General features: G+C 36.8%; 2 protein-coding genes across 2 annotated transcripts; one reads left to right on the forward strand and one right to left on the reverse strand.

Annotated features, from left to right (window-relative positions):
- Window positions 1-2,092: 2,092 nt before the first annotated feature.
- Window positions 2,093-4,196, forward strand: LOC105204266. The gene is made up of 3 exons (XM_011173323.2): window positions 2,093-2,282; window positions 2,376-2,893; window positions 4,041-4,196. Exons 1-3 carry the CDS (start codon window positions 2,093-2,095, stop codon window positions 4,194-4,196), a joined length of 864 nt encoding a protein of 287 aa, XP_011171625.1.
- A 1,889-nt stretch (window positions 4,197-6,085) lies between these two features.
- LOC113004417 (uncharacterized protein K02A2.6-like) lies at window positions 6,086-18,206 on the reverse strand. Its single transcript, XM_039451993.1, has 5 exons — window positions 16,890-18,206; window positions 15,810-16,844; window positions 14,751-15,230; window positions 14,346-14,645; window positions 6,086-6,199 (listed from the first exon to the last, which is right to left on the reverse strand). The coding sequence occupies exons 1-5, from the start codon at window positions 18,204-18,206 to the stop codon at window positions 6,086-6,088; spliced, it is 3,246 nt and encodes a 1,081-aa protein (XP_039307927.1).
- Window positions 18,207-25,233: the final 7,027 nt, after the last annotated feature.

The following is a 25,233-nucleotide window of genomic DNA, read 5'->3' on the forward strand; positions in this document are numbered from 1 at the left end:
TGCAGAGAGAACCGTTCTCCGCCATATTGATTTCAAAAAACTTATAGATTATGTGTCAGTAACATCTCGTTTGCGCTGTGTTAGTGTGACAGCTAAAAAATTAGGTTAGGTTAGGTTAGGTTAGATCTGCGAGCGATGGGCTCGGCATAATGCTGAGGAGAATCCGCCGCCTGGGCTTAAGAGTGGCCCTCAATAAAATGGAGGTGCTCTGGCTCAGGGGGCGAGGGGAGAAAGGACCTAACTTCAGGAGCTTTCTAATAGAGGGCACTCAAGTCGAGGTGAAGTCCCAGATGAAGTATCTGCCTACATAGAAATTGACCTCCAGTGGATGTCCATCGCCCTTCCATAGCTCCATGGAACGTCTATCTCCATGGTGGAAGTCAGATAGAGGTCCATTAGAAGTCCATGAAACTTCCATAGCTCCATGGGATTTTACTTCCATCATGGAAGTCAAATAGATCTCCATTAGACATCCATCCAACCTCCACAGCTCCATGGGATTTTATTTTCATCATAGCAGTCAGATGGACGTCCATTAGAAGTCCATGAAACCTCCATAGCTCCATGGAATTTTACTTTTATCATGGAAGTTAGATAGACGTCCATTAGAAGTCCATGAAACCTCCATAGCTCCATGGGATTTTACTTCCATCATGGAAGTCAGATAGATTTCCATTAGACATCCATCCAACCTCCATAGCTCCATGGGATTTTCCTTCTATCATGGAAGTCAGATAGATCTCCATTAGACATCCATCCAACCTCCATAGCTCCATGGGATTTTATTTCCATCATCGAAGTCAGATGGACGTCCATTAGAAGTCCATTAAACCTCTATAGCTTCATAGGATTTTATTTCCATCATGGAAGTCAGATGGACGTCCATTAGAAGTCCATAAAATTTCTATAGCTTCATGAGATTTTACTTTTATCATAGAAGTCAGAGAGATTCCGTAAAGCGTATTATGCGCATGACGTTATCCTTGTTGATCACCAGAAGTTAAACAAGGATAAAATGTTATATTACGTACATCATGCGCTCTTTTTACGGAATTTGATCATTATCTTTATATCAAAACAATTATGCAACTAATTTGTTTATAACAATTATAACAACTATGACAATTAAAAAAGCATCATATATGTTTTTTTAGTAATTTTTCTCGGTGAATCGATTGGCGCAATCAGTTCTCCTCTACAGTCAGTTTTGACAATTTGTTTATAACAATTAATTGCAAAATTAACTTTGGCAACGGGCTTTTTACGTCATTAATGTTTTTTCATGCTTCGATACTATTTCTAATTGTTGTTTTTTGACTGATTTGGCCATGGATAGAAACAGGTTTTAATTATTTATATAATTTATATTAAAAATATCTAAGGCTAAATAAACAAAAGGTTAATAAGAGTGTTTGCGCGATACCCAAGACGCCAGTTTCTTCTTGTTCAAATCAGCTTTACTTCAAATATAACTTTTTATTAACAATTTCACAAGTGTACGTTTAGCTCAGTGTTAAGATACTAGATTATCCTTAGTATTCCTTAGGTTCTTAGGTTCGAATCCCGCCGGCGCCGATGCGTTTCATAAATTTATAAAATAATATGTAATTGTAATTAGTGAATTAAAATGTTATATGTGAAACAGGGAATACAGATTGGGCTATAAAAATAATAAAATTTGTTTAAAAAAAATTTTTTTTATCGTCCATTAGGCGTCCACTGAAGGTCCGAACCTCCACGGTACACGTCCATTAATAATCTAAGTAACGTCTGCTGAGACTCCATAAAGCCTCTACTAATAATCCATGTGACGTCGGCTTATCATCCACTAAGGCTCTATGAACCCTTTATTAATGATCCACGTAACGTCTAAGGGACATCCGTTGTTAACGTCTAATGGACGTCCAATGGACGTGTGCAATGCGGAACTGTGGATGCCTAGTGGCCGTCCATTGGATGTCCATGGGACGTCCACTAGAAGGTCCGAACTTCCACGGCAGACGTCCATTAGACGTCCATTGGAGGTTTTAGTTCTATGTGGGTGGGACTGATCCTCGACTCGAAGTGGGGGTTTTAATCCCACTTTGAGTGGATGGCCGCCAGGTTGGATGCCGCTGTCTCCAGTTTCAGCCGGCTAATGCCCAATCTGCGCGGTCCATCCGAGATGGTACGCCGCCTCAACATGGGAGTGGTGCAGTCAATAGCAATGTATGGGGCACCCGTATGGTGTGGGGCTCTGGTAGCCAACAATAATAACATAAGGTTGCTCCAGAGGGAGCAACGTAAGATGGCCATCAGGGTCTCGCGCGCGTACCGCACCATCTCCTAGGAGGCGGTGTGTCTGCTGGCGGGTTTGCCTCCGTGGGCTTACCTAGCGTGTTCCCTCACGGACACCAACGAGTGGAAGGAGGAGCTTGCCCGCGGGGGCGAGTCTGCCACACAGCAAATGCTGGAGGCTCGGCAGAATGAAGCCCGCCGAGAGGTTGTCGAGCACTGGCAGGGACGTCTGCCCCAGGCCAGGGCTGGTCTGAGGGTGGTCGAAGCCATTGGTCCTGTTCTCAAGGAATGGGTGGGCAGCGGGCACGGGGGTCTCTCGTTCCACGTAACGCAGGTGCTCTCCGGGCATGGGTGCTTCGGAGAGTACCTGCACGAGAAGGTTGGGCGGGAGGCCACCACAAAGTACCACCACTGCCCAGAGGCGAGGGACACGGCGCAACATACCTTAGAGGTGTGTCCAGCCTGGGCGAACGAGCGTCGTGCCCTCACCGACAGAATAGGGACCGGTTTAGACCTTCCCACGGTGGTGGAGCGGATGCTTGCCCGTGCCGACGAGTGGGCGGCGGTAGCCTCTTTCTGCGACACTGTCATGTTGCAGAAGGAAACGGCAGAGCGGGCACGGGAGGAGGCTCCCGACGCGCCGCCAGAAAGGAAACAAAGGGGGGGGGGAGGCGCAGAAGATTTCTGCAACAACATCATCAGGGACCACCTCCTCCTCCTTAACGGAAAAAACCGCGGGCAGTGGGCAGGGAGAGGGTGAGTTTGTCGCCCTCTCCCTGCCCGAAATCAGAGATCGCCAGTGTCCTAGCGGCGACGGATTGGTTGCCGCCGGGGACAACTCCACTGGCGCGGCTGCATTTCCCTCCTTTTCCCTTCCTCAGGGAAGGGTGAAGGGGGGATGGCCGGGAAGAAACAGTGGGAAAGAGAGACTCTCACAGCGCTGGCTAGACTGGACAGAGAGCCCTACCCTCTCCACTGTTGAGGAGGTACGCCTCGGGCGGAATCAGTGGCGGGGTAGTTGCCCGACTGACCCGTCTCGGGGCTGGGGATGCGGGAGTGCGTACCTAGGGCCCTCTTCCAAGGGGGTCCGACGCACACCCGGCATCTCGTTTCGGGCGGCTGGGGCTTGACTTCGGTCGAGCTCTGGCCGCTAACTCCGGAGGGGGGTTCCTGTTCTCGGGCAGGGACCCGTTTGGGCTAGGACGGATCGCGGTACATGCTTAGTTCAATCCCGTGATCCGTCCCGAGCCCAGACGCCGGAAAAAGTTGGGTTTTAGTGAGTATGCCGGCTACTAGCTAGATCGGCGAGTCTCACATACCCCGCGTTCCTGTCCCCACAGGACCGGTGACTCATAAAGGCGTTTCCCAACTATAAAAAAAAGGTTAGGTTAAATTCTTGAACTTATTTGTCTTATTCATCAACGTTAATTCACTCTTTAAAAATAAAAATGGTAAAATGCAGAATACCAGGACGATTTATCACGACAAATTCTTTAGACAAATATAAAAATAAATTTCAGAAAGTATTGAAACAAAATATAAAAATTAGTTTCCACAAGTAAAAAATTATATTAATCTTATTAATACGTAATATTTTATTTTTATTAATATAACAAAATATTTTCTTTGTTGATACAATTGAGGTATGTGTTTGTTGATACTTTATTTATTTAAAGCAAAAAAGAAAAAGTTATTTTAATTATTATTTTTTATTTTATCATAATTTATTTTTTATTTTGTTTTTATATGTAAAATATTTGTAGGAGGACAGTCGAGTGCGAGGGTGGGTATGCGTGTGGTGTGCGAGCGAGTGCGATGCATATACATCTATGTGTAAGAGCGGGCGTCAGATGGCGCGGGCGGGCGAAAGAGTCCTGGCGGTAGCTGAACGAAACACGTCGGTGCAGGAGCAATCCTAGAGTTGCGAGCTGCGAGTTTGTGCGTATTGTGTGTGTGCGGCACGATAAAGCTAATCACCACAAGATCGGAGAGCCTTGGCGAAACCGAAGAGACTGATTTGAGACTGCTGAGAGTTTTGCAAGCACCGCAATTAGTTTGTATCCAAAGCGTGCTATTCTCATTGTGCAACAAACTCTGTACTTGTAGATCACACTTATTATCTAAATATACAATCATATCCTACATATTATTTAATATGTTTGTTATACTAGCTTGTTACATTGCTAAATGTATTATATGTTATTAAATAATTAAAGAAAAATTTAATGTAAAAAGTTAACAAAATTTTAAACTTTATTACTCTGTACTGTTTATGTTACACATACACTGTACACGTTTTAATGTGTGCAATCTTTGAAACCAACATGGCGCCCCTCCCCCCGTCGCGAACGTGCCACAACTCTGTAGGTTATGCACTGTCCCTTTATTCCTAATCTAAGTCCGTGCGATAAACAAACTGACGCGATCAAAGTTCCAAATTAGTGGTGCCAACTAGTAGTGCCAACTTAAAGCCTGCCTGCCTGGAACGCAGGGTGACAAACTTAAAGACATGTTTTAGCAAAAGTGCGGATAATTTTTTATTTATCCTCGTAAAATTACCTTAAAATGATTCTGTGAAAGATTGTAGAATGATAGATACGAATATCTATTCTCACCGAGATGTACAGACCGTGCCATTAATACCTGGGTCACCCAATTTGGAAACCTCGTTTCCCACATAGCAATGAATCTCCTTAGGATATCCTATTTTGATCGGATTGATCCTATTCTAATCCAAAATGTAAAATCATCCATAGGATGTCCTTAGGACATTTGTAATTGCCATTAAAGTCCTTAGTATATCTTATTCTAATCTAAAAAAAAAATTTTTTTATTACTAATAATATACAAATCCTAACAGCACAAAACGTTCTCAGGATGATCCTGAATCCATTCTGAATGTCCAGGGACGTGAATAGGATAGGTTTAGAGCGTTACATCTCATGGACGTCCTTAAGACGTCCCTACGAGATTTGCCGTCTGGATTATAAACACGTCAAACGCGTATGATTTTGATAACCCCTATGATTTTTTCATCTGCGGGACTATTTCATTGAGCTATATGTAAATACTTAAGTTTTTGAATAGCATATATTAATTATTTAAAACTTGTGCCGTTGCTTTTTTGATTTAAAAATTCGAAATTTCTATCTTAAAGACAGTACTATTGAGAAACATAAATATTATCGACAGACAAAATAAATCCATGAATGAAAAAACCTCGATTTACATCCCAATGAGCAAACAATATTTCTAAATGTTTTTTAAATGTTTTTTTAATAATTTTTTCATATTTAATTTAATTATTGTATTATATTGGCATATATTTCTGGTTGCACTCTTATTTAAACAAATAACAGAAATTATTTCAGATGCTATTTCGCATTTGTAAAAATCACATGAAAACTATAATTTTATATATATTTATATAAATAAAATTTATATAAATATGCTTTAATTATACAGTTCATCTTTTTAATAATATATATTCACCTAATCTATCAGTTATATAAATGTATTAGCATAAAGTGTTCACAGATCATCACGAGGGATCCAGTTCGCAGCAGTCGTAGAAGTCAAGCACCGTTCACCGCGGTCACAACTTGGATAGGTGACCGCTTGGGAATTTCCAAAAAAAATTCCCAAGATTTTTTTTTTGCGAAAAATGTTTTTCAAAATGTTACAAAAATATTGTTTTGTTCATTGGAATTATGTGGTGCAATAATATTTAGGTAAATATTTTGGAAAAATTCATAGAATTAGAAAGTCCTAAAAGTTATTTTAAGACATCCATTGGACATCCTCAGGATCAAATTTGATTATCCAAAGACATCCTGAGGATATCTGAATTACGATATCCTAGGGCTCTACATAGCGGACATTCAGACATCCACAGGATATCCTTAGGACCTCTTAAGTTTATCTAATAAGCACATCCTCAGGATATTAGAAATCCCTTGACATACATCCGCAGGATATCCCTGGGATCAAGTTTTGTTATATGGGTTCTTTCTTGGTCATTTTTACGTTTATGACCGAATGTCGCGCGCAATCACGAATGTATCGTGGTGTTAGTAGTGTTTTGACAGCTAGCCGTTCTAACCTCAATTTTGATTGGTTAAATTTCTGAAATATTCCAAAAGAATATTTAGTAATTAAGTCAGTTGTCCATTAGGAATTAAAGAAAATTACTCACAATTTAATTGAAAAGAAGTGAATTGAAGCATTTGATACGTCAGATAAGAAGCATTAAAAAAAATAAAATTGCTAATAAATTATTTGTTAATAAGAAAATGTACTTTGTGAGCTGTTCTTCTTATTTACAGGTAATAATAAATAAGCAAAAGGAATTAACAACGGAGTGTTTGGGGCAACAAGCATTTTATTGGATACAAGAACAGAAATAATACCTAATCATGAGATATTTGACAGAATGTAATGGTAAAGTAGTTCAATATTACTGATTTTGCAAGAATGGATATTGTATGGTTGAATATTGTGTACATGTAATAACAATCATTCGATATCTGAGATATGCATAATATCTTGACAAAAACATCCATGAGCTAGCAAGATCAGCTAACGATGTATTTGTTTAGTTTTAGTGAACCTGATAATAAAAAAGAAGTAAATAAAGTTTATATGTTTGCCAGGACCCAAGTTTAGCAAGAGAGCATAACGCTTTCTCTTGCCGGAAGGCCGATAGAGCCCAGAGCGTTCATCTTAGTGCTCGCATGCCATTGCCATTTTATTTTGTATGATGAGCAGCTGGACAAAGGGGATGCATCGATGCACTGCTATGTTAGAAAATTTTGCAACCAGCTATGGACATCCCTCTTCAGGGCCTCAGCACCTGAGGCGCCTGGAAAAATTTGTATACCACTTGAGAACATCATCGTTCATTCCTCAAACAGGTTTAAATTAATATATTATTTTTTGATACATACATATTTTAAAATTACTTGCACTCTTATTTAGACGTACATATTGATTGTATGTATTAAAGAATAATATATTAATTTAAACCTGGCTGATGAACGAACAATATTTTCAAGTGGTATACTAATTTTTCCAGGCGCCTCAGGTGTGGAGGCTCTGAAGAGAGATGTCCATAGCTAGTTGCAACATTTCCTAACATAGCAGTGCATCGATGCATCCCCGTCCAACTGCTTATTGCACAAAATATAATGATAATGGCATGCGAGCACTAAGATGAACGCTCTGGACTCTACCGGCCTTCCAGCAAGAGAAAACGTCATGCTCACTTACCAAACTTAGATCCTGGCAAACATATAAACTTTATTTACTTTTTTATTATCAGATTCTCTAAAACTAAACAAATACATCGTTAGCTGATCTTGCTAGCTCATAGATATCTTTGTCCAGATATTGTGCATATCTCAGATATTGAATGATTGTTATTACATGCACACAATATCCAACCATACAATATCCATTCTTGCAAGATCAGTAATATTGAACTACTTTACCATTACATTCTGTCATATATCTCATGATTAGGTATTATTTCTGTTTTTGCATCCAATAAATGTTTGTTGCCCCAAACGCTCCGTTGATAACGCTCCTTTCGCTTATTTATTATTACCTGTAAATAAGAATAACAGCTCGCAAAGTATATTTTCTTATTAACAAATAATTTATTAGCAATTTTATTTTATTTTTTTTAATGCTACTTATCTGACGTATCAAATGCTTCAATTCACTTTCTTTCGATTAAATTGTGAATAATTTTCTATAATTCCTAATGGACAACTGACTTTATTACTAAATATTCTTTTGGAATGTTTCAGAAATTTGACAGATCAAAATTAAGATTAGAACAGCTAGCTGTCAAAACACTACTAACACTACGATACATTCGTGGTCGCGCGCGACATTTGGTCATGAACGTAAAAATGACCAAGAAAGAAATAAGGTCCCCAAAATGGGTGACCCAGGCATTAATGGCACGGTCTGTAACATCCTATTTCAAGGCTGTGATACAAGTTTTGGTGCTTAGAGCAACTAATCTATGTGGTTCACAAAACTCTTGTCTCGGCACACGCTCTGTGAGGTCTTTTATAATATTATTATGCTAAGACGTTGTAGTAAGATGTACACCGCGGTTTTGCACAATCCCTATCTATTTGACTTGTAATATCACTGAGGAAGACCGTCATTAAAGGTCAAAACGTTTGACATTGGAGTTATCTGTTATTTATTTGCATTCGATATCCTGCGTGGCTCTTGAGCTCACTGTTTTCTAATTTAATTTATTTATAAGAGCTTTAACTTTTGTTTTGTTTTGTTTGAAAAATATAGAAATTTTTCTTAACAAGGATAAATATTATAAATACTATTTGATACATAAAGTTGTATAGTATTAAAATTTTGTAATAATTTTAATACTTTTTTATCATATGTTTTAGTTTTTGTAGATTTACTTTTATTAAATAACTCAGGATATTTTTGTTTTTGCATAATTTATTATTTTTCTACGTATACTAGATTTAAAAAATTAAAAATTATGAAAAAAATTTTGTTTTTTTAATAGTTTATTACAATATTTACCACTATGAGCTAAATTATTAATATCTTTTGGTGCCAAAAAATTGTAAGTTTCATTATCATCTTGTATCTCTAAAGAATACATATGTGACCTTTTCTGGTTTAACACAACATCCACGATTTATTACGATGTTTGCAGGTCATTGCAGGTTAAACGATGAGTGCGAAACACTTCTCTGTTTAGTTACATGGCTGTCAACTTTTAGAAAAAAAAACAAGCTAAATTAACACCGTTCGGAATATACCCAATATAGAATAGGGTGGGGTATTTTGTGCAGTGGGTGTTTCGTGCAAATCTAATTTTTTTTAGGCGAATGTAACAAATAGGAATCTATCGTTCTAGTATATACGTTATTTATCATTCAAATATGCATTAGGCTATATACGAAGTTTCAAATTGATCGGATGTTCCTTGCGTACTTAATAGACAGAAGTTTATTTGGCACTACAATTACATTTATTCTTCTGCAAAATATATCGCTATTTTTGGTAAGTGACTTTCGTTTTTATTGTAATCTGTGCGTTGTAGTTATTGGGATGTCTGCTATCAAAGAATATTGTCCTCTGCGATAAAATATTTGGTGTTTTTGCTACAGAACGCGATTTATGATGGTAATTGAAATAGTAATTAGAATTGTTTTGTGCAAAATAAAGAAGTATTATGTGGTGGTAAGGGTCATGGAGTGTTAAAAAGAAGTAAAATCTCCATAGAAAAATCACCTTAAAAATGGTCTTATTTCTTTCTACAAACAGAGGACATTGATAGTCATAAGCACTACTCCAAACATTTGGTTAACGCGACTTTTATTTAATGCTGTCAGCTCTTTCTTTGTTTTTCCTATACGTTTCTGCCCGTTTCGGCAGTGCAAAACTGCACAAACGCGTTTCACCATTAAAACTCATCAGGATACTAAACATATATCAAAATACTGTAAATGACGTCTCATGATGTCTGATGCATAGCAAACAATGCGTAGACGCTGACGTAACATATCGGAAGTATGGGGACACCTTTGACGCCACTTTTAGTATCGATAAGAGGACCGTTTTTATAAGTGGAAAATTTACTTCTTTTTACTTCCACTCCATGGGTAGGGAATGTTTATTACAAATTTGAAAAAAAAATAAACAAAAATAAGCCAATTTGAAGATGTAAGGATACAATTTATTTATTTTGTGTTATAAAAATAAATTAATTTAACATTTTTAATGACTTTAAATGTTTTGATTGCATCTGTAAGCATATTTACGTGACATTTTGTCTGAAACATGGAAATATAAACGTAATATCATGCAAACACACAATCAAGACACATGAGAAATGCATTAGGATGAAGAAGCGCAAGATTTACTATGTTGCACAAAACAACCTATGTTTTGTGCACATTAAACTTATTTTACATATTATCTCGTAGCTTCAGATAGACGCAAACTGTTGAGATTTTGACCATAATGCATTTTAAAGTTGAAACACATTTTTCATGAACATCAATCCAATTTGAATTTTTTCGGTTTCTCACATAATATTACAAGAGTATTTGGCATATTTGGCAGTAATATATTAAAACTAAAATGTATTTCAAATAATTTCAAAAAAATCTACGTACCTGAAAAAGGTCTTACAATCGCACAAGGCAAGGAGGAAGAATATTCTTGTATTATACTCTCCGCTAGGTTTTTCGAAAATACATATGTATTGGTAGCAGATTCCAAAAACCTGTACATAATTTTGGATACACGCAAAATTAAAAATTTGCTTATTACATTGCCTACTAATTGAAACATTTTTTAAGACCATAAGCAAATCAAGTAAACCTCAAATAAAACCTAGCTTATTCAAATCATCAAATCCTAACTACCCTATATTATCCTCCTTTACTGCTAAAATTCTAATAAGTGTTTGTGTAAAAAATCAGTTAAATTGATTTATTCAATTAAAAGTTATTTGGTTAAAAATATAATAAATAGTAATTTTGGCTAAAAAAACAATTATAAATTAAACTCTTTATTGTTCTCTTTTTTTTAACTACAAGTTTCAGGACTAAAATTTAGGCATTTGCGACCAAAATTTTTGGTTGTTGATTGGGAAAAAAACAAAAATTAAAACTATAAAAAATGATTTAAAAAGTTTGAAATAAGAATTAAACTAATTATTGAATTAAATAAATAAAACTAAATCAAATACAAATATTTGACATTAAAAATTTTTTTCAAATAAAACAAGACGAGCTAAAGAGCCGTGCAGGGTTAAAAACTATATCTATTCACGGTCTTCAAGATTATCATTTAGACTACGGTGTTTCCAACATTTTTTCACGATTTTTGTAAGCGGATGTCGCATTTTCACATTTGGTAAGATTTTTATTTGTCAACTAATTTGATACGTTAATTTGTAATGAGATTTGTAATCTTAAATGTAATTTAAATTGTTGTTATAGATTCTAAGTCTTGTACTGAGGAAGACCATTGATTAAAGGTCGAAACGTTTAAATTTATTTAGCATTTGTTTGTTTTTGCGCACAACATCCAGTACGGCTCTTTAGTTTGTCTTGTTTTATTTAAATTGATATTCATATGAGCCTTGAATTTTGTATTTATTTTTAATTAAAAAAAAGTTTTTTATTTTGTAATATTTAGTAATAAATTAGACTTAACTAGCAGTCGGGAGACGTCACGCTGAATTTTATAACTATTCAGGATAATATTATATCTATCATTCAGCGTAGCGTCTCCCGACTGCTATTTAAGTTTAATATATTATTAAATAAAAAAAAAAAATTTAATGTCAAATATTTGTATTTGATTTAATTTATAGTTTTATTTATTTAATTCAATAAGAAGTTTAATTCTTATTTCAAACTTTTTAAAACAATTTTTATAGATTTAATTTGTGCTTTTTTAAATTTGTTTAAGTTTTGTTTATAATATGTTTAAATTCTGTTTTTTTAGTATTGTTTTTTTTTAATTTTTAGTTTCTCTAATGTTTCTTATCTTAATTTATTTAAGTTTATAACTTTTTAATTTTTATTCTTAAACTTTTTTCATTCTTATTATTAAACAAACTTTTAGCAGCAGTCGGGAGTTCTTTCTTTCTTTTAAACAATTATTTATTTTAAACTTTTAAAAGCTGAATAATCTTGTAATACTGTGTACAAATATACATAGTACATATATGTCACATGTATATATGTATACGTATATATGTGTTATTAAACATAAATGTTATTGTTGGAAATTTTTTTTTATTTTATTATTGATTTTTAACCAAATTTATTAAACGTTAAACAAATTTAAACTTAAATACAGAATGCTTTATATAGTAATAAAGTATAAAGGAAAAAGTTAACTGTTATAAATCGTTAAATTATATGAAACTAATATTTTATAAACTTAAACACAAAATACTTTATATAATAATATAATTATTAATAATTATACATTTCAAATTTCGCGTACATTTCTATCACAACGTATACTCAGTTCGTTACATTACGTCGAGATGAGTGGTTTTATAACGGGTGACATCCGTTTGGACACAGCTCGATTGGACACCAACTAATCATCTTGAATTATCTAATTTAACCAACCGAAAAACTCTATACATCGGTGTTGTGTTCAAACGGGATCCTCTCAGATAACAAAATGCTTGCGTAGTGAGTGCACGGTGCGCGCAAGTGTGCGTAATAATCGTCACAGTGTGTCTGCACAGCACCATGCAGATATATCCGCATTTGAGGCTCATATCGCCCGCGCCGGCACGTGTGAATGCCGCACGCATGCGGACGACATGAATCTGATATGAGTGCAGCAATTGAGATTCATATCGCCTACACACGTGAGTGCCACACGCGTGCGAGCGATATAAATTTTATTTTATTGTTAAATTATAAAATAATAAATAAAAATATTAAAATTATACATAGGGTTATCTTAAAAAACGTACATTAATTATATATATATATATATATATATATATATTTTATTATTGTTATTACGGTATATAACACACATTATTATTATTATTAGTAACGTGATATAACAAACTTCATCGCCATTAGCGCGACTTACAAGTATACGTTTCTTCCGAATATCTGACTGGCGAATCGAATGTCTTCGTAGTCAAACGTTAGTAGATATCCTAACATAAATAGTCGTCAACTTTAACGCTTGATATCTCGATTCGCGGGTCAGTCCGACACTTTTTTCTGCCAGATTCGTTCATTTCGTGCAAAAACGTGTCGAATGAACTTAAAAATCAGAGGTGGTGGGAGTAATCTTAACATTTACCCGAACACACAATAATAAACATGTATCTACATACCTTCAAATGATTTAATTATCCTTCCAATCATTTTCTTCTTTTTCTTAATTGGTACGGACTCGTTCAATCTTCCACTCTGCAATATAGTTAACTTAACGAATTATATAAATAAGTTTCCGCCGTTTTTTATCAAAAATTGGGCATTTATTGTGAAAGAACGGTACCTAATGTTTTATTCGAAGTATTGTCCATCGCTAGCCACTACTTTTTCCCATCTTTCTGGCAGCATACGGATACCGCGTCGGAAGAATGCTTCATCTTTTGAAGCTAACCACAAATCGACTCAATTTTTTGTATCTTCATATGATGTGAAGTGTTGCTCAGACAGGCCATGCGCCATCGATCGAAACAGGTAGTAATCAGAAGGAGCAATGTCTGGTGAATACGGCGGGTGGGGTAAAACTTCCCAATTAAATGTTTCCAGATAGGTTTTGACCGGCGCCGCAACATGTGGACGAGCATTATCATGCAGAAGAATAACTTTGTCGTGTCTGGAGTAGTAGTGGGCACGTTTTTCCACATTTGAGTACTCGGCTCAATCTCATCAATTGTGTTTAGTAGAGAGCCCCAGTAATGGTTTCATTCGGTTTGAGCAACTCATAATACACGAGACCAAGCTGATCCCACCAAATACACAACATGAGCTTTTTTCCATGAATGTTTGGCTTGGCTGTCGATGTTGAAGCATGGCCAGGTGGTCCCCATAATTTCTTCTTCTTTGGGTTATCGTAGTGGATCCATTTTTCATTACCAGTGACTATACGATGCAAAAAACCCTTTTGTTTATGCCTGGCAAGCAGCATTTCACATGTGAAAAATCGGCGTTCAACGTTTCTCGGCTTCAGTTCATATGGAACCCAGTTTCCTTGTTTTTTAATCATTCCCAATGATTTTAAGCGATGTGAAATTGTTGGTTGAGTCACTCCTAATGTAAGTGCAAGTGCTTCTTGCGTTTGGCACGAATCTTCATCTAATAATGTTTCCAATTTCGCGTCTTCGTACACTTTCGGCCTTCCGCTACGTTCTTTGTCTTCGACGTCAAATTCACCGTTCTTAAACTTGTGAAACCACTCACGGCAACTTTTCTCACTTAAGGCAGCCTCACCATATGCTTCTACAAGCAATCGATGCGCCTCGGCTGCAGATTTCTTCGTACTTTTCTCGCTCGGACGGGTCTTACGCTTTCCTTACTAATCTCATCTTTGGCCTCATTATCACTTGCAACATTATCTCTATTAGAATCATTCTGAATGTTATTGTTGTTATTATTTATCTCTTGGTTGATACTGGTTTCTGGTAACTCATTATCTATTTCTGTGTCACTTGTCTCATGTTTTATTACTGATTTTTTAAGATGATTACTATTTCTTCTTAATATGTTTGAACCAGTATTAATCAAGTATGAACGCGGAGACTTGTGCTTACTTACTACCACTGCCGGTTGCCATTGCTTTTTATTCTTATACACTATAGTATCTCCCTTTTTAAAATCATCTCATGGTTTCGCATGTCTGTCATAATACTTCTTTATTATTTTATTCCTATTCTGCAGCTCATCCCTAAACTTTCTTATTTTTGTATTTACTTTCTCCACTACAGGTAGTTTCGTTTTTAATTTTCTCTGATATAATAGTTCTGCTGGAGATCTTTTAAGACTTGTAATAGGCGTATTTCGATATTCCATAAGTGCTCCATTTAAATCCTCAGATTTCCTCAGGATATTCTTAGCTGTTTGTACAAATCTTTCAGCAAGTCCGTTGGATTTCGGATATCCTGGACTGCTTGTTTGAAATTCGAAATCATACTCTTTTGCAAAGCGCTGACATTCATAAGAAGAGTATGGCATATTGTCTGCTATGACAATGTCTGGAATACCATGCGTTGCAAATACTTTTTTAAATGTCTCTATAATGTCACAACTTTGTTTACTTCTAAGTAATATTATTTCGAGCCACTTCGTTAAGTAATCAACAATAACTAAGTACGACTTTCCGCCAAATTCGAGTATATCTGAAGCTATTTTCTGAAATGGCAGCTTTGGTATTTCGTGTGCTACCAAAGGTTCCTTAACATTAGCATACCTATATCGTTCACATACTTTACAATTTTGAATCATATTTTTTATATCCGTTGACATCCCTGGCCAAAATAAAATTTCGCGTGCTCTATCATATGTACGGTTTATCCCGAAATGTCCTTCATGCAATAATTGTAACATTCTTTCACGCAATCTCTTCGGTACTACTACCGTGTCATTATAGAATATCATATCCCTGTATACATGAAGGTCATTTCGAATCTGATAATATATCTTTAACTCTCCTTCATATTTTTTACATTGCCAACCATTCATACAATACTTACATACATCACTTAATATTACATCTCTTTTGGTATGTGATCTAAACTCCTCCTTTCTGTTTTCGCTCATTCTTAAATGTTTTTCCACGGAATGTACTATTTCATTCATATCTTTATCTAATTTTCCTACTTCATTGCCGTAATTTCGAGACAAACAGTTAGCTACATATAAGTATTTACCAGGTAAGTATTCTAATTTTATGTCATATTTTAGTAATTTTAATTTTAATCTTTGCAATCTTGATGAATGCACCTGACAAATGCGTTTGTTTAATACACATACATTCGGCTTGTGATCTGTTATAACTTTAATCTGTCTACCATATATATAATTGTGAAATCTTTGAGTTGCATATACGATACTAAGCATTTCTTTTTCTATCACCGCATATTTCTTTTCTGTTTCATTAAGTCCTCTAGAAGCATACGCTACAGGTCTTCCTTCCTGCATTAAACAACATCCAATACCATTCAAAGAAGCATCTGTTTGTATTGTAATCTGTTTTGTAGGATCAAAATTCATTAATACAGTATTTTTATTTATTTCACTTTTAATAGTGCTTAACGCTTTGTCATGTGCTTCCAGCCATTGAAACTCTACATCTTTTCTCAGAAGATCACATATTGGGCTTGCAATTTCACCTAACTTAGGTATAAATTTTCTTACATAGTTAACTAATCCTAACAACCTTTGTAATTCTTTCTTACATGTTGGGGTTTTTAACTCATCAATTGCTCTTATTCTATCCTTATCTATACGCATTCCTTCTCTATTGAAGATGTGTCCCATATATTTTACTTCAGTTTTTCTGTACTGTACTTTCTCTTTGTTAAATTTAACGTCTATTTCCCTAGCTCTATCTATAACTTTATGTAATATCTTATCGTGTTCTTCTTTACTGTTAGCAGCTATTAGTAAGTCATCAAAATATATAATTACATTGTCGATATCTCCAAAATTCTTTTGATTTATTTTTTGAAATATTTCTGGTGCTGTTTTAATACCAAATGGTAATCTTAAAAATTTATAACATCCAAATGGAGTGGAAAATACTGTAAATTTACTGGATTCACTATCTAATTTAACTTGGTAAAATCCATTCTTAAAATCTAGTACTAAAAAGTATTGCTTTCCACTAAGTTTACTATTTATTTCTTCAAAACTAGGAATTTCAAAAAATTCTCTTTCAATACATTTATTCAGTTCTTGTGGATCCAAACAGAGCCGCAAGGTTTTATTTGGTTTCTCTATAATTACTAAGGAGTTTACCCATTCACTAGCACCATTGACTTTAGCGATTATTTTTTGTTTTTCTAACTGTTCAAGTTTTGATTTTAGTTTACTTTTAATTGTTAAAGGTACACGTCTACATGGTCTAGCAACAGGTTCACTGTTTTTCTTTAATGTTATTGTACAAGTATCTTTAAATGTACCTAAACCTGTAAATATATCAATATTCGACTGTATGAACTTTTCTTTTTCACTATTTATCTGAATGTTATTAATGTGTTTAATGTAACCTAACTTTTGAATACTAGGCAACCCGAGTATCAGTTTTACATTTAAATCAACAACAATAAATTCTAATACTTCGTCCCTATCTGTATTTTTACACCTAAGTTTAACTTTTCCTATTGGCTTGATTTTTCCTCCTCCATATGCTTGTAGTAATGTTCGTGTTTGTCGTATCCGTTGACTTCCATCCGCTGCTATTGACTTGTATATCACGAGTGGTATTATGTTGACTTCAGATCCCGTATCTATTTTGAACTTCAATGCTTTCCCATTGACTTCTATGATTTCCGTCCAAATTGACTTGGTCTTCTTTGACAACTCTCCAACTCTGACTATGCTGCTTACATACAGGTCATCTTCTTCAGACTCACTTTCTTCATCTTTTGTGACGTCCTTCACATTCTTCAGTTTTGTTTTACATACATTACTAAAATGATTCATCTTTCCACACTTGTAACATGTTTTTCCATATGCTGCGCATTCTCTGTATCCATGAACTTTATCACACTTATCGCATTTGAAGTGTTTTCCTCTATTTTCTTCAGTGCTTGCTTGCCCTCTTTCTTCTTTTTGTTTGTTATGTCGCTTCTGTCTTCTAACAACATCAACTGCAGCTTCTTCTTTATTTCTTACATTCTGCAGGTGTCTCCTGGTTGCTTCATAATTTCTGCATGTTTCTACTGCAGTCTCCAATGTAACATTTTGTATGTTAAGTAGTTTTTCTTGAACCTTTAAATCATTTGTGCCTAGTATTATTCTATCTACTAGTAATGTGTCTTCTTGGTCCGCATACTCACATGACTGTATTAACTTTTTGAGATCACCGAAGAATTTGTCAAAAGGTTCATCCACTTGTTGATTTCGACTGTTGAACACAAACCTTTCATATGTTCTGTTTTTTCTTGGGGCACAATATTTCTTGAATTCATTTACCACTACCTTATAATCGCTTTTCTGTGTGCTGGTTAACCTAAATGTGTTATATATTTCGATGCCTTCACTGCCTATAGTGTTTAGCAATAATGCTGTTTTTACTGTATCTGCTTTTTGATCCTTTTCTGTTGCTACCAGATACAGTTCAAAACTTTGATAAAATTTCTTGAAATTCTCATCGAGATTTTCCTCAAATTTCATCGGTTCCGGTAACCTTCCAATTCCTTCCATTATTTGTTTTTATGTTGCAGTTCTTTAAACAAATTACTTTATTTTGTTTTCAATGTTCTTCCACGACTGCGCCATGTAATATTATTAGGTGCTTATTAATAACTATTGTTCTCTTTTAACTCTCTATTTATTGTGTATGTCTACAATCGTGTATGTTCTATCTCTATGTCTAACGCACGCACGCGCTCGCTACTCTAACGCCCTCTATATTCATTACGGTCGCCATCTACTTATTACAGTATTCCATGTGTGGTACATTGAGCAACTCTGCCTCTGTGTATTTAACATCAATTTTTACTTATTACCTGTTTTTACTATAGTTGAGAGAAAGATTAAGCAATATATGTAAAAATATTTTGTATTATTTGGTAATAAAGTAAAAATGTGTGATTCAATATGTATATTCACATAGCAATCATTCTATTCAACGTGTTCCATAACAAATAATTTATAGCGATTGCACAAACGTTATTGTAGATAGAACGGACTAAATTGACAATGAATGAAAAAATTTTATATTATTTCGCGATAGTTAACGAGTTATTAATTTATAATGATTGCCGAATTCTTAATTTATAAATATTGCCAAATTCGCCTCACCTATTGCCAAATGTGAGCGCACAGAAAGGTACAACCGTCCAGCTATCATCGTTACTAGTGTACGAGAAAATGTTTGGAGGTACGATATACGCACATGGACGGCGACTTTTGTGGGGTATGTGTAGAGTACTCTACACATAAGAATTTTTTATGTGTGGAATTTCACACATGAAAAATTTTTTATAAACAACTTTTTCAAAATAATAAGTGTTAAACTAAAAATTGTTAAATATTTTGGGAACTATTATTTCAACCAAAATTTTAATTGCACACACTGAGCAAATCAATATTTATAAAATGTTTACAATTTTGTTGCTCATTATTATATATAATTTCTTATGATACAGAGATTTTAATATGAAAATTAAATAAATTCTAATGTTACGTCTGGCAAAGTAACTATTCTTTTCTTTCGAGCAACGACATGTGTCAGGCAACGGAAATCTAGTTAATTTAACTTCCTGTAACACGGCAGGACATAAGTGTGCTATAAATTATCGAAGGAATGAATTAACGAAATCCGAGTGATCAGACATCCGGATAAGCGAAGCGGCCGAGCTAGCGCGGATTTCAAACAAGTGATTCGGGATAACAGTGCAAGTAAGTCGGAACTGGGTCACTCGGATGGATTAAGAATAAATGATAGCAAGTACTGATGAACAGATAAGCATGAATTAACTATCTGGAGATAATCCGACGTCCTAAGAATCGGCAACGGATAGCATAGATTAGCCGAAAATAAACCGATTTTTGAGATCGCTTCGGCGAAAAACGTTTTTCTACACCGGATGAAGGCGAGATAATCCTAACCGATAGCAGATTGGAAGTCAAAATTCTAAGAACGCAAAGGCAAGTTAATAGGTAATAGCATACCTATAGCTAAAACCCATAAGAATAATGAATCAAATCAGGTATAAAAGGAGAGAACACCGAGACAGAAGGCAGTTGTCATTCAGTCATTCGTTCATCTACACCCCACTCACTGTCCGTGACATTTATGTCCGAGTCAGTGGCGTACGGGGCTCCAATTCACCTTTAAGACGCGAATTCGTAATAATTTGAAAAGTTCATTCGATATCACCCGCTTTCAGCAAATTTCATAAACGGTATGTGTGTTCCCGAAAGCAGCTCATCCAGAGAGCCAAGTACAAACTACCCGTTCGTTATTACCAACGACAGGAAAAGCCACACCGCTGCAGCTCAAAATCTGCGTCGCGTCATCATCACGTTCGGCCCCTTCAATCAACAGTAAGTTTAATTCATCTGTTCACCTCATTATTTTCTTTTGTTTTGACCACCTTTTCTCTTTTATGAATAACCTATATACATAAATTATGCTCTGTGGTTTTGTTCGTATGGACAATTATAATGTAGTAGTGTTCCTGCTACACTTTGTCACCAACAGTTTAGAATAGGCGCCGAAAAAAGAAAGGTGGCGCCCTTGTTCGGGTACTTGCGCCTTCAGTCTCCTACGGTTCTATTCCGTTCCGCCATATCATTGTTTTTCTGTTGCACGCAACCAACAGTTAGTTCGTTTCTCTATTCGATTATTTTGCAGTGAATTATCGTTCTCGATATGCCTAAACATAAGCACAGGCATCGTTATCGTTCTGTGAGACGTTCACGGGAACGAGATTCAAGAAATTCATTGAGAGATCCCGTCTATCAGACAGATCTCGACGCATCCTCAATAGAGGTTAGCTCAATCGCCTCGCGCGGGGACTCCCCTGCTCCCTCATCTCAATGTGATGAGTTGACTTTGGCACTCAGGGAGATCCTCGCTTTTATGAGAGAGTACACCATTCCGAGGATTCCTGAAATAGACACTTCGGGTCATATCCAGGTCGTACCAGAGGACCGGGAAACATTGTTGCAAAGGACATGGTAACAGGACACGTCATGGCCGAGGATACTGATCCTTCTCTGTTGGGAGAGCTAAAAATCTCTCACACAGAGATTAACGAGCAGGCAGATAGGCAGACGGTTCTTCAGAACCGGGGCGGCGAACCAGGTATGATCCTTCGTTATGGCAAAGAAGGAACATAACCGATTGCCTTATCTGACCATGCTTCTTTCTTTTTTCAGACCAATGGTGTCCACCGACAGTTTGCTTCGACCCTGAGGTAATTATTGCAAGCTCGCCAGATATAGATAAAGAAAATGACGCTTCTCTGATAAACGAATTGTTCGGAGAGCATCCAGTTTCAAATGAGTCTCCCTGGGACCCTACGGTTTTTGAATCTACTAAAGGTGAAGTTTGCTCGGGTCTGAAAGAAGAGCTGCGTACAAATCTGTTCTCAAAATTTGAAATTAAAGGAAATTTAGCAGATATCGGACCCCCTAAGTTAAACAACGAAATAAGGTCGGCGTTGTCAAAACATCATAGCGTCTTAAAGCGGGACGAATACCAATGTAAAGCTCAGTTACAGGTAGGCGCTTGCCTCAACGCTTTTGGCTCAGGAATTTCAGATCTCTTGAAAGCCTATCAAGGCCGACCTTTGCAGCCGAATGTAAAATCTGCTATTGCAAAATTGGCGGATGGCATCCACCTATTGGCGGACCACCAGTATAGGCTGTCCCTAGCTAGAGCAATCAGTCATCAAACCATGTCTGACATTTGTGGGAAAGTCAGCAGCCGACCAATCCGCAGTCGACGAATGGCTCTTTGGCTCGATTTTTGCAGAAGGCTTGAAGTCAGCCCAAGCTTGTGAAAAAGCAGGCAAGGACCTATCGAGGTTTTCTTCAGGATCTACTGCATTGACTAAAACAGGCTATCAGCCTAGTCAACAACAGCCAACGAAGCAGCTCCTAACCTATAAGGGAAACCGCAAAGCCACTGTGTCGAAACAAGCACCCACGGTTTGCAGCACAGGGGCCAGAACGAAGTCGGACCGATCCCGCAGCACTCTCCACCGATCTCGCTCCCGGACACGATCTCACCGTTAGAAGACGTAAGAACGGCTGGTAGACTCTCAAAATATATATTGCAGTGGAAAAAGGTAACGCGGGATCCAGAGGTATTAAAAGCGATTCGAGGTTATGAAATACCCTTCTCCTCACCCCCGCCTATTCGTAATCGTTTACAAGAGCCGAATTTCTCTACAACCATGGCCGAGGCCTGCGATAAAGAAATTCTACGCCTACTTTCGAAGGGTGCTATAACAGCCACTTCACCCTCTGCGGATCAATTTTTATCACAATTCTTTCTCATAGAAAAGACATCGGGTGGAATGCGTTTTATCTAGAATTTAAAAGATTTGAATTATTTTTTATCTCCCCCTCATTTTCAGTTAGAGGATTGGCGCATGGTGATTCAATTGATGGTCCAGGATTCATGGATGGCGACTATAGATTTGGAAGATGCTTACTTACTCGTCCCAATCTCTCTCAGAAGTCGCCGCTTTCTGCGTTTTCAGTGGCGTAACATTACGTATGAGTTCGCAGCCTTGCCTTTTGGGCTCTCCACAGCACTATATATATTCACTAAAATTTTGAGACCAGTATTGGCCCGATTGCGGAATGAGGGATTTTGTTCGGTTGTCTATCTGGATGATTTTCTGCTCTTCGGGTCCTCGCGGGAGGACTGCTTGGAAAATCTAAACGCTTCCATGAACTTGCTCTCGTCTTTAGGTTTCCTTATTAATTTTTCGAAATCGCAACTTATCCCTGCACAATCCTGCAAATACTTGGGGTTTATTTTTAATTCCGCAGCGCAGTCGATTGCGATTCCCCCCAAAAGGCGCTCAGCTCTTCTTAAAATGATCTCCGATTTCTCAAGAAAATCTAAATGCCGAATTAAAGATTTTGCAAGCATGATCGGCTCGCTAATTTCAATATGTCCAGCGGTGCAGTACGGACTCTTGTATACTAAAGAATTTGAGAGAGAAAAATTTCTAGCACTAAGGGATGAAAACGGTAATTATATGGCCAAAGTGAAAATTTCTCTCCACTTGGCTAAAGAGTTCCAATTGTGGATTAAGATCTTATCTGATCATAATCAGGCTTATTTTATCCGTTCAAATACAGCAGTTCGAGAGATATTTTCAGATGCATCTCTAACGGAGTGGGGCGCTTCTTGCGGTGAGTTGCATACCCGAGGATGGTGGTCGAAAAGTGAGAAATCCGCTCATATAAACTTCCTTGAACTAAAAGCTGCTTTTTATGGTTTGAAATGTTTTGCAGAGGATCTTTCTAATTGCAACATCCTTCTCCGCATAGATAACACGACAGCGGTATCATACATCAATCGTTTCGGTTCTGTTCAGTACCCGCATCTATCAGCCTTAGCAAAACAAATCTGGTCATGGTGCGAAAAGCGTAATATTTTGTTATTTTCATCTTATATTGCCTCGATCGATAACTCTATCGCTGATCGAGAATCTAGAATAGTGAGTCTAGATACTGAGTGGTTCTTATCACAAGCCGCCTTTTCAATGATTCGGTCACAATTTGGCCCTTTTGACATAGATCTATTCGCTTCAATCATTAATGCAAAATGTGCAATTTACGTATCTTGGTTCCCAGATCCGAGCTCTATAGGAGTAGATGCATTTACATTTTCTTGGTCAGGTGTAAGATTTTTTGCATTTCTTCCCTTCATTTTAATACCTCGAGTCCTTCGGAAAATTATAAACGATAAGGCGAAGGGTGTTGTGGTAGTGCCCTGGTGGCCAAGCCTGGTTTCCCTTGTTTTGCCATCTTCTAACCAGAGAGCCCATAATATTCTCGCCATCTTACAATTTGCTCTCTTCTCCTTTCAGAGATCACCACTCTGCATGGAGAACTCTTTTCCTGGCGGCAGGGAGCTTATCCGGCTAGCCTTTCAAAATCGAGAAGTTCCGCAGAGGGCTCTAGAGACTATGTTAGCCTCATTATCCAGTTCAACAGTTAGGCAATACTCTAAGCCTTTGAAAGACTGGTGGTTTTATTGCCAATCCATTTCGATTTCTCCTTTCGCGCCAAGTCCTGCGCAATTTTTAGAGTTTTTAGCTCAAGAGCTGCAACAAGCAAACTCATACTCATCAATTAACACCATGCGTAGCGCTATCTCTCTTATTACGCATAACGAGATAGGAAATCACGCGTTAATAAAACTTTTGTAAAGGAGTAGGAGTCCTGAAACCTCCTCGCCCTCGTTACGACCTTATTTGGGATCCGGCTCCAGTACTAGCTAAACTGGTTTGGCCAGTTTAGCTAGTTCCTGGTTCCCTTATGATTCGCTCTCGCTTGATGTTATTACAAAGAAATTGGTCCTACTCCTCGCCTTGGACACCGGCCAACGTGTACAGACGCTTGCGTCTTTTAAACTATCTCAAATTTTTATAGGAGATAAACTTGTTATCAAAGTACCAGGGCGTATTAAAACATCCGCCCCAGGTCGTTCACAACCGTCCTTCTCGTTCTCTCCATTTGAAGGTAACGAAAGTCTTTGCATTTACAAATTGGCTAAACATTATTTAGAGGTAACCCGAAATTTACGAACTTCCTCGGACGATTCCTTTTTCATTCCCTTCGTTCGCCCTCACAGGGCCGTTGGTCAACAGACGATTAGTCGCTAGTTACGTTCGAGCCTAGAAGACTGTGGAGTTAGGACCGATTTCTTCGCATCACACAGTAAGCGCCACGCTTCTACTTCTCGGGCAGCCCAAAAAGGACTAACTTTAGATTTAATAAAACGGGCTGCAGGTTGGTCGGGATCATCCCAAATTTTTGCGCGTTTTTATAACCGTCCAATTATAAATCCGGAAGAATTCAGCAATTCCGTCCTACAGCCTTAAATATTCATAGGTCTTACTGAATTTTAAAAAACTTATAAATAAAATTTTCACACCTTATAGATAAGATTTTATAGATAGGAGCAGGAGTACTTGAAGCTATTTTAAAACCTGCAAAAAACGTTTATCTTTTCTTTCTATTCCCTTACTTGTTAATCTAGGTTTTAATAGCGCATAAACGTGTAATGCCATTAAGTTACTGTCAAGATATATTCTTTTGTATTAAGATGTTCAATAAACAGAAAAACTAACGAGAAGAATCTAGTTTTCTTCTCTTTTTTCAAAACGCAAATCGCCCTCTGAACATCTACATTATAATTGTCCATACGGACAAAACCACAGAGCATAATTGTAAAATCAAACGAACTCACCGAGTGAAGTTCGATTTGAATTATGCTTGTGGTTTTGTCCGTATGGACCTTTTTCCCTCCCATAATAGAATTTTTTCCCACAATCTTAAAATTTATTTAGGCGATTTGCTTTATTCTCTGAACAAATGATATGGCGGAACGGAATAGAACCGTAGGAGACTGAAGGCGCGAGTACCCGATCAAGGGCGCCACCTTTCTTTTTTCGGCGCCTATTCTAAACTGTTGGTGACAAAGTGTAGCAGGAACACTACTACATTATAATTGTCCATACGGACAAAACCA

This window comes from Solenopsis invicta, chromosome 7, assembly GCF_016802725.1.
Source record: "Solenopsis invicta isolate M01_SB chromosome 7, UNIL_Sinv_3.0, whole genome shotgun sequence".
NCBI lineage: Eukaryota > Metazoa > Arthropoda > Insecta > Hymenoptera > Formicidae > Solenopsis > Solenopsis invicta.

What these genes read in the sequence shown, in the direction of transcription:
- LOC105204266 (XM_011173323.2), top strand. Translation starts at nt 2,093, where the DNA reads ATGGCCGCCAGGTTGGATGCCGCTGTCTCCAGTTTCAGCCGGCTAATG. An exon ending in GTTGCTCCAGAGGGAGCAAC is followed by an intron (nt 2,283 to 2,375) that starts GTAAGATGGCCA and finishes GGGCTTACCTAG; the next exon opens with CGTGTTCCCTCACGGACACC. An exon ending in AGAAGGAAACGGCAGAGCGG is followed by an intron (nt 2,894 to 4,040) that starts GCACGGGAGGAG and finishes AAATATTTGTAG; the next exon opens with GAGGACAGTCGAGTGCGAGG.
- LOC113004417 (XM_039451993.1), bottom strand. Translation starts at nt 18,206, where the DNA reads ATGGAAGGAATTGGAAGGTTACCGGAACCGATGAAATTTGAGGAAAAT. An exon ending in TTGCTAGACCATGTAGACGT is followed by an intron (nt 16,845 to 16,889) that starts GTACCTTTAACA and finishes AAACTTGAACAG; the next exon opens with TTAGAAAAACAAAAAATAAT. An exon ending in AACTACCTGTAGTGGAGAAA is followed by an intron (nt 14,646 to 14,750) that starts GTAAATACAAAA and finishes GATTTTAAAAAG; the next exon opens with GGAGATACTATAGTGTATAA.